This window comes from Benincasa hispida, chromosome 11 (genome assembly GCF_009727055.1).
Source record: "Benincasa hispida cultivar B227 chromosome 11, ASM972705v1, whole genome shotgun sequence".
Taxonomy (NCBI): Eukaryota; Viridiplantae; Streptophyta; class Magnoliopsida; order Cucurbitales; family Cucurbitaceae; genus Benincasa; species Benincasa hispida.
Genome location: NC_052359.1, coordinates 12,303,920 through 12,317,261, shown reverse-complemented (window position 1 = coordinate 12,317,261; position 13,342 = coordinate 12,303,920). Strand labels below are relative to the sequence as shown.

Below are 13,342 nucleotides of genomic sequence, written 5' to 3'. Positions count from 1 at the left end.
TGTCAAGACTTGGAATTAACACTTAAGAGAACAACCTATCTGCCAACCCTAAAACAGGTAGAAGTGAATTCTATCTCGTAGTGCTATGTCCCCGGCTATCTATCTGGTCTTATCCCCAAAATAGAAGGTTTATTGGGTAGTGCTGTTAGACTACTTTCACCCATGCAGATCAAAGGACAATCCCGAATAAATAGGAGTCCATAGTTGGCTCAGGATTAAGATTGAATTATCCTAGGTTACTTTAGTATGAAATAGTCAGTTTTAACAGTAGACGGTCATTATAAAGGAAAGTGACTATTTCGTAGTCTAGTCTTTATGCAAACTCATTGCATAGGATGCCCCCACTCACATGTCTCTACATAAATGATCTGTGGATCACATCATTTCTATTACCTATACAAAATGGGCCGCATCCAATAGTGTTACCAGGATGAGATACCAATTTCATCCATATACTTATAGTCCATTTAGGTTATAGTCCATTTAGGTTATATATTATTAACTTGATCCTGTTTATGTCATTACATAAAGTTAAAGTATTCATACTATAGCCATGGATATGTTTATTGGATTTTTATAATAGAATGCAATATCAACAACTTTATCGAATAAGATACTCAATAATATTTTACTGATAAATAGAATGTTTAACACGAATTTTACGAACTGTGAGTTCTAGGACTTTCCAAACAGAACACTGTGTCTAAAAGAAGACCATCAACAATTTTAGTATTATATGTGGATGATATCCTACACATTGGGAATGGTAAGTTTATTGATTGATGTAAAGAAATGGTTGGCTGCTTAATTTCAAATGAAAGTTTTGGGTGAAACACAGTTTGTTCTAGGGATACAAATTATTAGAGATCGTAAGAACAAAACGCTAGCTTTGTCTCAAACATCGTATATCGACAAAATACTTGTCAGGTATTCAATGTAGAATTTCAAGAAAGATTCATTACCTTTCAGGTATGGAATTATCTTGGTTAAGGAACAATGTCCTAAGACATCTCGAGAGGTTGAGGAGATGAGACAAATTCTCTATGTATCTATAATGGGTAGCCCGATGTATGTCATGTTGTGTACTAGGTCGGACATTTGCTATGCAGTAAGAATAGTCAGTAGATATCAATCCAATCCAAGATTTGATCACTAGATTACAGTTGAGACCATCCTCAAGTATTTCAGGAGAACGATGAACTATATGCTTATGTATGGTGCTAAGGATTTGATCATTATAGGATACATTGACTTTGATTTTCAGACTGATAAGGATTCTAGGAAATCCATGTTAGGATCAGTACTCACTCTTAAAGAAGAAGCTATAATATGGCGTAGCATCAAACAAGGCTATATTGTTGACTCTACCATTAAGTTAGAATATGTAGCTCCTTGTGAAACTGCTAAAGAAGTTGTTTGGATTAGGGAGTTTTTGAGAGACTTGGAATCAGTTCCAAATATGTCAATGCCAATCACCCTATATTATGATAATAGTGGTGTTGTGGAAAACTCCAAAAAGCCTCAATGCCTCAAAAGAGGAAAGCATATAGAACACAAATATGATTTCATTCGGAAGATAGTGCAATGATGAAATGTGATCATCACGAAGATCGCTTTGGATCATAATATTACTAATTCATTTACGAAGGCTCTCATGGCTAAAGTTTTTCAGGATCACATACGTGGAAAGTTTGGGTCTACGGGATTTGCATCATCTTGTCTAGGGTAAGTGGGAGTATTATGGGGTATAAAGTATACCTTAGTTTATTGTATTATGTACTTTTCTTTATATTGTATATGTATTGTACATCCCACTAGCTTTAGGACAAGTGGGAGATTGTTGGGATTAGTGCTCTAAATCTCGTGGGCCTCATAGTTTGTATTTTATAATTAACGAATTATTTATTTAATAAAATAAGAAATATTTTATTCGACATTTAGATTACATGAATTCAATCCAATAAATTAAGATCCTAGGTTAATTAATGTAACTTGAACAGCATGTAGTAGACGTACAAATGGATCGTATTCAAGTAATAACCAAAAAAGTCTATAGTATAGGGATAAGGTTGGTTGCCTTATCCTGGTAATACTACAAATATGATCCACCTTGTAAATGTTACAATATTTATAAGTATTACAAACGATTTGATCCAAATCGTTCATGTGGAGATATGTGAGTCAGGTATCTTGTACAAAGAGTTTGTATAAGATCGGACCATGATCTCAATTCTGAATGAGTTATGGACTCATGTCTATGAGGGTAATCCTTTGTATGTATGGGTGAGAGTGACTCATGTCGTCAACTTAATAAGCCTACTATTTTGGGGATTTGTCCAAGTAGGGAGCTGGGAACATAACACCACAAGATGAAATTCACTCATTCTTATCTTCAAAAAAGGTAGTTTCTTTAAGTGTTAATTCCGGGTCAGAACAGGACCCCCCCCCCCCCCCCCCACACCCTCATTGGCTTGAGAGGGATTGTTATGGTAGGACCATCAACAAGTTGTTCATTAGAGGATCAACGAGACTTAAGGAGAAATAAGTAATTACAGGAATAAAATGGTAATTTGACCCAGTGTAATTACAAGCAATTTGTGAAGAGTCGACTTACTGACTGGTAATATCTATTGACATATAAATATATCTACAATGTGAATAGTGTAGTTTGTGGGTCTTTAGTGGAGTGACCCACAGTTAATGAATGTCGATTAATTTAATCAATTTAATCTCGAATCATTGAAGCTTCTAATCTGTAGGTCCATTAGCTCCCTACTAGCTCGCTAAAGGTTAAAACAAGGATCAACTTATTTTGTAATAATTTGAATTGTTCAAATAATTAAGGGTTTTTTATATATAATATAATTAATATAATATATAACGTATATGATACATTATAGCATATAGTTATTCACAAACTTGATTTATAATTAAAACTATAATATGAGAAAATAATATTTGAATAAGATTCATATATTAAATTAATATAAATTTGATTCATATTAAAACTATAGAGTAAAATTAATATGAATGAGATTCATATTAAAACTATAGGTTATATGATTTAAATGCAATATTGAATAAATATGTGATATTTATATTAATTAATTAATAATATTTATTTAATTATATATTATATATTATATATGATTTAATATATATTTCTTAAATAAGTAAACTAAATGATTTTTAAAAGATGACCCCCCCTACAGTTGGAGGGGAGTGACAGTGGGGTGAGGGGAGTTATTTCCCCTCGCGTTATATTCGGTATGTAATACAGAAACAAACTGATTGACATAAGAACTTTCTCTAGTTTTTTCTTAAAAATAACAACTCCTATCAAAATCCTCACTAATTCCTTTGCCAAAGAAGAATCCCACCATCCTTGATTCTCTCCTGAGACATAGTAGGGTTGTCTGATGGTGGTGTCTTGTTGTTCGAGTTCTTAGGAGATCATGTCGAGAATTTTTTCGAAGAATTGGTCTTCAGAAGTTATCTTTTCTATATTATGAAAATTCATGTTTAGCCTTATTTTAAGCTTCAATTTTGTAATTTTCTCATCCCAATTCAAAGACAAAAAACGATAAAACACATCCGCATTGGAATTCAATCTCTTCAACTTTGAATTCAAACTAATTTTTCTTGTTAAATTTAAATACGTAATATATTATATTCCTTAAGGATTGCAAGTTTTTCAATCCTCGCCAGAATCAGATCGAACATTTCCTTTCCTCAAAAGTAAATAAGGAATAATCGAAAATATGATTGTTTAAAGCCATAAAGGCATACCTATTTCAGTCCATAGAGTGATTTTTTTTTCTTCTTTTCATTATTCTGCTCTACTTTAGTAGCTATGGCAATAGCATCCACATGGAAATCAATGGCTTGTAGATCCATTTATTCTATGTCCTCGTGCAACCTTGCAATTTGATAATTCTTGTTTTCAACTAATGATTTTCCCTAAATGCTCAACTTCATATCAAAATAGGCTACATGAAAGGGTAATATCCCCTAAATTCTCACCACCAGACCAAAATTTATTTTCATGTGTTTATTTAGTATAAATTTTATTCAATTTGCAGATTAAAGGAACATATTTTTCAGCAGTTATGTACTGACTTTCCATAAAGATTCAAACTTTAAGAGGTAAACCAGAAGGGGATCCAACACCAAAGAGAAACTACTAATCTTACAATATGTAAAACTAAACCTAACTTGTCATATATCAACAACATTACTCTCTCAATACCAACTTTTCTATTATCTACATTGGATAAAACCAGTTCAAGAAAAATTTGGGACTCAATCCATTATTGATCCTTCATTCCCTCCACCAATTGACTTCGGAAGGATAAAATTTGCTGATGATCTGGTGTTCTAACCCTTTTCTTCTTTTCATTTTATTGTTTTTCTTCACAGGAGTGTTTCTTTCATTTGTTGTGGATTTGCTGCATCTATTTGAGCGATATGTAACCACACTTTGAACAGCATAAAATTTGCTATTTATTTTCCAGTTGATGCAAGAAAGATTCTAGCATCATAATCCAATGACTCGTCTCGTCCATCACATGAGATCCCTTTCATTCTCAACCACGGATGAGACTGTGGTGTCAGAGGCAGTATCGTCTAAGCTTAAGTTCAAAACTTCGCCACATAGAGAGGAGCTCTCATCCTCACCATTGATGGACGAGGTAGTCGATCTATCCGTGATGGTACTGGCTGTGGCAGGAGAAGGAGAGATATCCATTTCTTCAGCAGGCTGTTGAAGGCTCCAGTACATAATGGAGGCAGTTAATGTGAGGATCATTTTTGGATTCACCTGCCACAACATGAACACAAATAGTCATAATCATAAGACATGCAGGCAGATCAACTCTCATCCTCTCTCTACACATAAAATAACCTAACCCAATCGAAGTTGGATTTTACCTCCATTATGTCATCAGGTAACAAAAATATGGAACAACCCAGCTTTCGTGCGACGCTAATAATGTATGTAGCATTCAACCTCTTTTCATCATCTGTCATTACAGAAAAAAAGAGAGGATTTTCAAAGGAGTGGAATTAAGGAGATAAAAGAGAAGTTCAACTTCAAGAACGCAAGTAGGAGTTAATCAAGTCACAATAAAATGTACCATTTTCACCGTTGGTAACAAGGTTCCAGTTCACCACTCTAGGTTCTACAGCACTTAGAAGATCAAGGAAGAATAATCCATTTGACAAACTCTTATCCTGAAGAAAATTTCCAAATTACAAATACTATTCTCTAAATAAAATTGAAGCAGTAAATATAACGTGTTTTGGCTTCATACCCGAAAACTCTCGATTTGAGAAGATCTTCCAGTGCCCTTCACTTTGTTGTTTGCCCACCTCAGGATGTCACCATCTGTCATCTCTTTTACTTGAGAGCAAGATCTTAGATTCTTTAGAAGTTGGAGAATATTGAACCTCATTAACTGCCATAGGAAAGCTGAATGCAACAGGATAAAATATTAGGCATCACAATCATATCAAGGACACTCGAGAAACAATCATATTAAAAAAATCGCTATAATGAACATTTGGAGGACTCTCAGACAGTATGGACTGGAAGACTAATATGTTTCAGAACATCAAAAACATATCCAAATGAAAAAAGTTGAAGTTGAAATTAAAAGTCAATTTTAGAAGATTTTCAAAGAAAAAAGGGTGCTTACAAAAGCATCCAGCTGTTAAGTTGTGTCTTGTTAATTAAAGACGTGGGTTCAACCAAGAAATTTTGAAGTCAACTGTCAAAAGTCAATTCATACCACCAAAATTGGGATTTAAATATTATATTATTCCAAACTACTTGGGTTTGCAGGAATGGGGATACCTTCCAACTTACCCAACTAACTTCATGAAAAATTGTAAAAAGGATATTAGATATAGATCATGCAGAAGGGTCAAGGGGCATTTCTCAAAAGTCCATTCAGGACAGTGCAATAAGTGGATCAGAACTACACAATGCATGATATAGGATTACCAAGGATAAGCTTCTTGTTTCCTTGTACAATATCGTTTCCGGCCACATTAACCAATGAAAATTTCAACTGCTTCCCTATCCGGACAACCTGATTGCAATTTTCAACTTTTTTAAAGGGCATCTTGATAGGGGGTTTTGATGCATGCTTCCAGTTAACTGACCCTGGAGAAACTTTGTCGAGCACTTCTAACAGTATCCATCTGCATAAGATTATAAAATTGAATTATTGTATGCAGATAGCCCAAAAGAGGTATCTAACAGAATTTTGTGGAGATTTTTATTCCCTTTCCTCTCAAAATCATATTATTACTTCCCACATGGAGGAAAAATCTTCAGAAGTAGCAACTATAAACAAGCATGCCATCCTTACCCATTCCTGACATCCTCGAAGACATTATTAACATAAGAAACAATGCCAAGACTATTAATCCAGAGCCGGAAACATCTTTCTTCTCTAGAAGTTAGTACATCATCTGTCATCATCTCTGCATATGCTACCTTTTTTCCATCTACTGCAAAACCACTCCTGCATAACAAAACGGGCAAACCTTTCCATGAAATTAGCATAAACTAGATGGGGGGATGGGAGTGTCAAAACTATATCTAACAATCCAACTAAAAGTACATACATATCAATGCATACAAAAAAGAAATTGCATCATTGATAAAATTGAAACTCCCAAGTTTCAAGAAAGGAAAAGGAAACAATGGAGAGACAAAGGCGCTGCTATTTTTTTTCTTTTCTTTTTTTTCTTCTTTTATTTCATTTTTGACATGTTATAGCAGTATTTACCATATTTTCCCCAATTCTGTTAATATCTATACAAGTCAGGATCAAAGAAACGTAATAATTGAAATATAATCCAGGGCAGGCAAAACATTGAAAGAAACGTAAAATATCCTACTAAGACTTGAGGACTTTACCGTTGGTGAAATATTTGTGCCACAAAAGCAAGGTTCAAAGTGGATGAACCCTCAACAATATCTTTTGGAGTCAAATATCTTTTACAATCCATTCTTTCTGCATGATCAAGTACAAGCTTTGCCCTTTCATTAGGATCCTTAGTAGCCAATGTGGATGGACTACAGTGCTCAGGGGCAAGAACATTTAGCAGGTAAGCATAAGCCTCTCCGTCCTGCGTGATATGATCAGAAGTCCGATCAGAAGTCTAATCACTAGGTATTACTTATGATGCCAAGTGCTATAAAAAATAAAAAAGAAATGTAAAAGAATCAGAGAAATGTTAAAAAAAAACAAAAAACAAAAAGCAAAAAGATAATTAGGAAGAAAAATGCTGAAACTGAGAATAATTCCAGGACTTCAGTTCCAGCTGACAGATACCATCTTAGACAAGTTACTGGTGTTCATGGACAAAACCAAAGTATAACATTACTCCCACCAATTGGCAATGCATATGAAACTAACATGAGCAGAGCAGCCATAATACCTTCAAATCAGATGAGAAATTTGAAACAGGTTTCTTGTATCCTGCTTTCTGAATGTGGAAATTCATCCATTTTAACAGAATCTTCTCTGGAGGCAAATTAATAAGCTCCTCAATATCCTGGAAAGCACACAGTAAAGGGTGATGCAACAGCACAGATAATTAGATTTCAATAAAATATCACAAGACAAATCTATACCCATTACCCCACTATCCTGGACCAGTTCCAAGAGCTGAGGCGTCTTCCTCAGGTTAAGATCGGCCAATAGTTGGATCTGAAGTTTCCATAACAAGCCAAATCAATGAAACAAGACAAGAGTCATTTAAATCACTTCTTGAAACCAGAAGCTCAAGCAAAATTCCAAATCTAATGAAAAAAACCTTTATAATTTGCGAAATCAATCCCACGATCAGGTGCGGCTGCAAGAGATGAACTTACGGTCAAACTTTTGTGGCGATCATAACACACAAGAACACTAATAAATAAAGATGATGGGCATATAACATACTCGTCCTTCAACCAAGTCCTGTGTACCAATATTAACCACTGTGCAGCCAATTGCTTTGGCAGAATTGAGGCAAAGAGTATGGTTTTCATTTCTCTCCCATGGGTTGAGAACTCTTTTGGTATTGATTGCTCGTTCATCTATTGTTCCAGGTACAGCAACATTGATAAGTTTACTGCATTGTCATTGAATTAGGTCAGAGCCACTGCAGGAGAATAGAGCTTATTTTTTAAGTTATAAAAACAGAGCACAGCAACCCCTACACAAATACCAGAGAAGAACTCCATCTTTTGCAAGATCAAACAAATCGTTTGAATAGGGGTCCAACGGGAGATAATTCTTTAGAAATGGATCATCTCGAAGATAGCTATTTATGTGAGCCACATAGAGTGATTTCTCTGATTCACTGATTGTATGGAGAAGGGTGGTTGTGCTGGCCTTGAGAAATGATGAAGAGTTATTTGCACCACCCACTTTTTCAGCTGATCGACCATGAACATTTAAATATGCCTGCACGTTTCACATACTCAAACATTTTAGCATCGAAATAAATTCTCAAATTCCTTCTTGAATCCGACCAAGGCCAAATGCAAATTCTCCATTCTGGCTTGAGAACGACAAAAATATAAACTCAAGTCATGTAGTACCATATTCAAATACTTGTTTCCAAAAAAAAAAAAAAAAGAAAAAAAAATTAAAAGAGGATATAAACAGAGAAAACACTTGCCCTGAGAAAGGATTCAAAATCAATCTCATCGCTCAACTGAGGATCTGACTCGCTCAATATTCCCCTGATCTCCTCCTCACTATGCCTTTCCTTAAATGCCTTCAATTTCATCATTATATGTGGCAAATCCCCGGTCGTCACTTTACCATTCTGATTCTTGGCCGATATAAACTACAACAAATCGTGCATTACACAATTGAACATCAGAAGAACAAATTCAGAGGTAATTGATCGAATGCCAAGAACGTTGAAGCTTACTCTGGATTTGAAGCTTCGAAGCTCCACTTGGGTGAACTGACTTTGAAGCCACTGGTCAGAAACTAAAACGCCTTCAAAACTAGACATCTCCACAGATCTTAAATGTGGAGTTAATCAATCCTACAAAAAGAAAAAAGAAAAAAAAAACTCGAATTAATATCGACGAAATCATCACAAAACAACAATCAACAATCCTCCGATAATAATAACACAAAAAGAAACCAAACCCATTATAGAGAATTTAAAAAGTCGACAAATTTCTCGAAGAATCACAAACAGAAGATCATAAAAACAGAACCATAACAACTCAAAACAATCACATTCGTATCATTACCAACTCCCGTCCATTACAAACACGATGAACCAATCCAAACCCAGAAAGAAAACACAAAATCAAAGCAACCCAAGAGTTTCATACCAATAGGAGACCAAAATCCGCGCTGAAAAATGGTGGGTTCCTGTTCCTTTTGATGGGGGAATAACTTTTTGACTCTAAAACAAAAGTTTCAACTAGAACAGAAGAGAAGAAAAGGGATCAATATCTTTCTTGGTGGGAGAGCAATAGGGAAGGCAAAGTGTGTGAAGGAAAACGAATGGGGTCAGTGATTTGCGAGACCCCAGAAAGGAGAAGGACAGAAAAGCGCCGACTGAGAAATGAGAGATAAATTTTGGTGAAAAGGGTAATAGAGAGAAATGGGTATGTTTGGAAACTCGCTGTTTCTGTTTTACAACTCACCAAATTTGGATTACACCTGTTTGTTCTGTTCTTCAAATGCAAAAATGGGTCACCATCCTCATCTTCATCTTCAATCTCGTTCCCATCTAACCCTAAAATAACCGATTTCACCCAAATTAGCCTCAATCATTGATTAAATCTGGTAACTAAATGCAAATCAGGCACATCACCCTTTTTCTCTCTCTCTTTTCCCATGTGATCATGATCTTTCTTTGGGATAATATGTTTATTTCATGCCTTTCGTTTTGGAAGTTGTTTACGTTTTTTTAATGTAAATTAATGGGATGCTATAATTTCAACCTCTAATCTCAAATATATATGTCCCTGTTATAAAAATAGTTTAAATACTATTTTGATTATTATATATATATATATATAGTAAAATGAAAACGAAGAAACCAAAACAATCACTTTTTACAAATATAATAATCGAAACCGTTATTAATTATACAAAGATAAAAATATTAAAATATAGAGACAAAAAAGAACTAAAACCAAAACTATAGGAACAAAAATAGTATTTAAACCTATAAAATCATTTGAATTCAAATATGAGATGTAGTGTTATTATCATTATTATTTCTAGTTCAACAATATGTATGCAGGGTCAGAGATACGAACATCTAGTTTCTTGGTTGAAAAATATACTCACGTTAGCGAGGTGTTTAGAATCAATATCATTTTGATTTCTCTATATCAATATTTATCATATTTTAGTTCTTGTACTTTTAAATTAACCAATTTAATAAATCTTAAAGAATAGTATCTATGTTTGTTTATAGCTTTTCTTTATTTTTTTTTCCAAAAATAATATTTATTAGTATTTCTTTATAAATTTTATTAACATATACCATGTGTTTTTTCTTAGATGAAAATCATTATTAATTTTGAAACAATTTTAGAAAAAATACAAAAGATAAAATAGAATAAAATAAAAAATATGAAGATTATAATAGTATTTTAACTCTAAAAACAATATTAAAAACGATTGTATGATACAAAAATAAATTCTTTGTAATCATTTTGAGGCATTGAATGGCATTATTGAAGAGAATTAGTATGATATTATTTTGCTCCTGTAATAATGTAAATAGGTTATCCTTCTTTTATTAATTTTTTTTTTAAATATTATATCAATGTCCACGTTCAGCATTGTCTGTAAATTTATAATTAAAAATACTTTTATTTTTTTTTCAATCTAAATTATTTAAAATGAAATTCATTATAAAATCCATTACGACTTCTTAAATGTGAATATATATATATATATTTAAAAGTATTGTAATTAAAGTGTGGAGTGGAGAGTCGAACTTCAAACCACGAAGTTAATAATATGAATATTATGTCAATTGAACTATGCTCTTATTGACAATTATAAATTTCTTAACGAGATACAAAAGAAATGGATAAAATTGAAACGTTATTTTTAAAATTAATAAAAATTTATAAAATTTATTTATAATAGAAAGGAAATTAAATTCTAAATTAAATTATATAATATTATAAATGATTACAAAGATAAATTTATTAATTACCATATATCCCATATAATAAATACGTTTTAATACAAAAACTAATTATATTTTAGTTTTTAAACTTTTTTTTAGATAAAAGACAATACAACCTAAATCAGACAACTATGATGTATAAGACATAATCAGTGTGAACCACTCAGAATAAGGAGTCGAAAAAATTGAAGACCTTCGATTCTCCAAAATATTATGTGCAATACAATGTGTCAACACGTTCTGACTACGATGAACCTGAGGAAATGAGACAACTCCTAGTTCTCTGCCTCTATTCTTAACCTCCTTAATAAAGAAAGAGAATTCAGAAAAGTCACATTAGCATCATTCAGTAGATTGATTACCTCCCAGCAATTAGATTCTACCAATATATTCGATTGACGGATGGAAGACAACCACCCTAATATAAATTATATTCTAGTTTTAAAAACTTTTTAATCACCAGAACTAATGAAATTCAATAACTTTTTTATATTGTTAGTCTTATTCATGTGCATCTTAATAAAATAATATAACACAACACATGGATAGATATCAATTATAATAATCATGTAGTTAAAAAAAAAATCACAAAAATGAATTAATTTCAATGAGAAAAATAGCATACTTGACAAGAAATTATTATATATTTTACTCATAGATATTATCTTCATTATTTTAATTAGGGAAAATGTGAATAAAAGTACTTCACAAGTTCAATGAGAAAATTTTATTCACCAAACAAAAAGAGAGAAAAAGAATAATGAAAAGAGAGGGGAATAAAATTGGGAAGAAGAAAGGGTAAGAATGTCTTTTGGAAGTTAAAAAAAAAAAAAAAAAAAGTTTGTGGGGCCCAATAGATTTGTTTTGAATCTGAATGGTGGACCATAAGTTGCTTTCATAGCAATACTTGTCAAGGAATGGAAGCAAAGTGGGCACTCAAATTCACAAATAAGTTTTAATTATTTATGTAATTTTAAAAGCTAAGACATTTGTTTAAGACTTCCCAAAGGTTAGACAAATGTAATTGTTTAAATATTTGTTATCTTGACTTTGACACTCTCTAAACTTTAATTGCTCCCTTTATAATGATTATTTAAATCATTACTCTTTACTATATTAAGCATTGTTAATCAAAGACATGAGTGCCATTTTTTTTTTGGAAATGACATGAGTGCCATTTAGAGATGCTTGTTTTTTTTTTTTAATAATGAAAATGTGGTTATAATTAATTATAAATATTAATGTGTGAGTGAATTTAACATTGTTTAAATCATTTTCATTGTATTGAAAATTATTCAATTCAAATCCAATTTAGTGTTTGGTTCCACAAAATTTAAATGTGATTTCATACCATATAAATCAATTTTGGATTATTAGAAAAAGAAATTTTCACAAATAAAAAAAGTCAAATTATTTATAGAAATAGCAAAAAAAAAAAAAAAATTGATGAATACTGATATATTTCTATTAATATCTATCACATAGTATTAATGATAGACTTCTATCAGTTTCTATCACTGATAGATATCGATAGACTTCTATCAGTCTCTATCGAAGAAAATTAAATTTTGCTATCTTGTGTAAATAGTTTTATTTATTTTTCTATTTTTGAAAATCCCTTATTAAAAACATGTTTAGAGTAATTTTGAAAATGACATTTAACTTTTTCAAAATCGCTCCCAAACAATCTAATTTTGGACGTAGGAAAAACATCCACAAAAAATTCAGAAAAAAATAAACTAACACAAAAGTAAATTCAGAAAAAGATTTTTTGCTATCTGTCATCGTTGAAGAATCAAGTTTAAAAAACTCAAACGAGATTCCAAGAAAGCTAGTGGAAAAAGAGGAACAACCCAACACCTTTTTGTTGGATTTAGGAGCAAATATTATTAATTCATGATATGTTAAATGAAAACTACTCTTGTTCTTAAAGATCAATAATGCATATTCAAGCAAGATTTCCTTGCAATATATAATGGATTTTCCTATAATATAAAATTTCTTCTGCAATAAATCTTTTTCCCCCCAAATTAACAGTGACAAAATGATATATAATCTTTTTCTTATTATGTAAATTATATGAAAAATAGTGACGGGTCCTAAAAAAAAAAGGTAAAAGCGTTTTGATATTACATATTAAACTTTTATACTAAAGTTG

The 13,342-nt window shown here is 32.0% G+C and overlaps 1 protein-coding gene across 2 annotated transcripts; it reads right to left on the bottom strand.

Annotated features, from left to right (window-relative positions):
- Window positions 1-4,048: 4,048 nt before the first annotated feature.
- On the bottom strand, window positions 4,049-9,747 carry LOC120091263 (fimbrin-1-like). 2 transcript variants are annotated; one of them, XM_039049215.1, is made up of 15 exons: window positions 9,359-9,747; window positions 8,941-9,060; window positions 8,683-8,853; window positions 8,227-8,465; window positions 7,959-8,130; window positions 7,831-7,869; window positions 7,656-7,724; window positions 7,453-7,569; window positions 6,929-7,140; window positions 6,375-6,530; window positions 6,005-6,204; window positions 5,313-5,470; window positions 5,136-5,232; window positions 4,930-5,021; window positions 4,049-4,819 (listed from the first exon to the last, which is right to left on the bottom strand). In XM_039049215.1, exons 2-15 carry the CDS (start codon window positions 9,025-9,027, stop codon window positions 4,565-4,567), a joined length of 2,064 nt encoding a protein of 687 aa, XP_038905143.1. In that variant the 5' UTR covers window positions 9,028-9,060; window positions 9,359-9,747; the 3' UTR covers window positions 4,049-4,564. The 2 variants fall into 2 exon arrangements, with proteins under 2 accessions (XP_038905143.1, XP_038905144.1); XM_039049216.1 differs by lacking the exon at window positions 9,359-9,747 and adding an exon at window positions 9,275-9,312.
- Window positions 9,748-13,342: the final 3,595 nt, after the last annotated feature.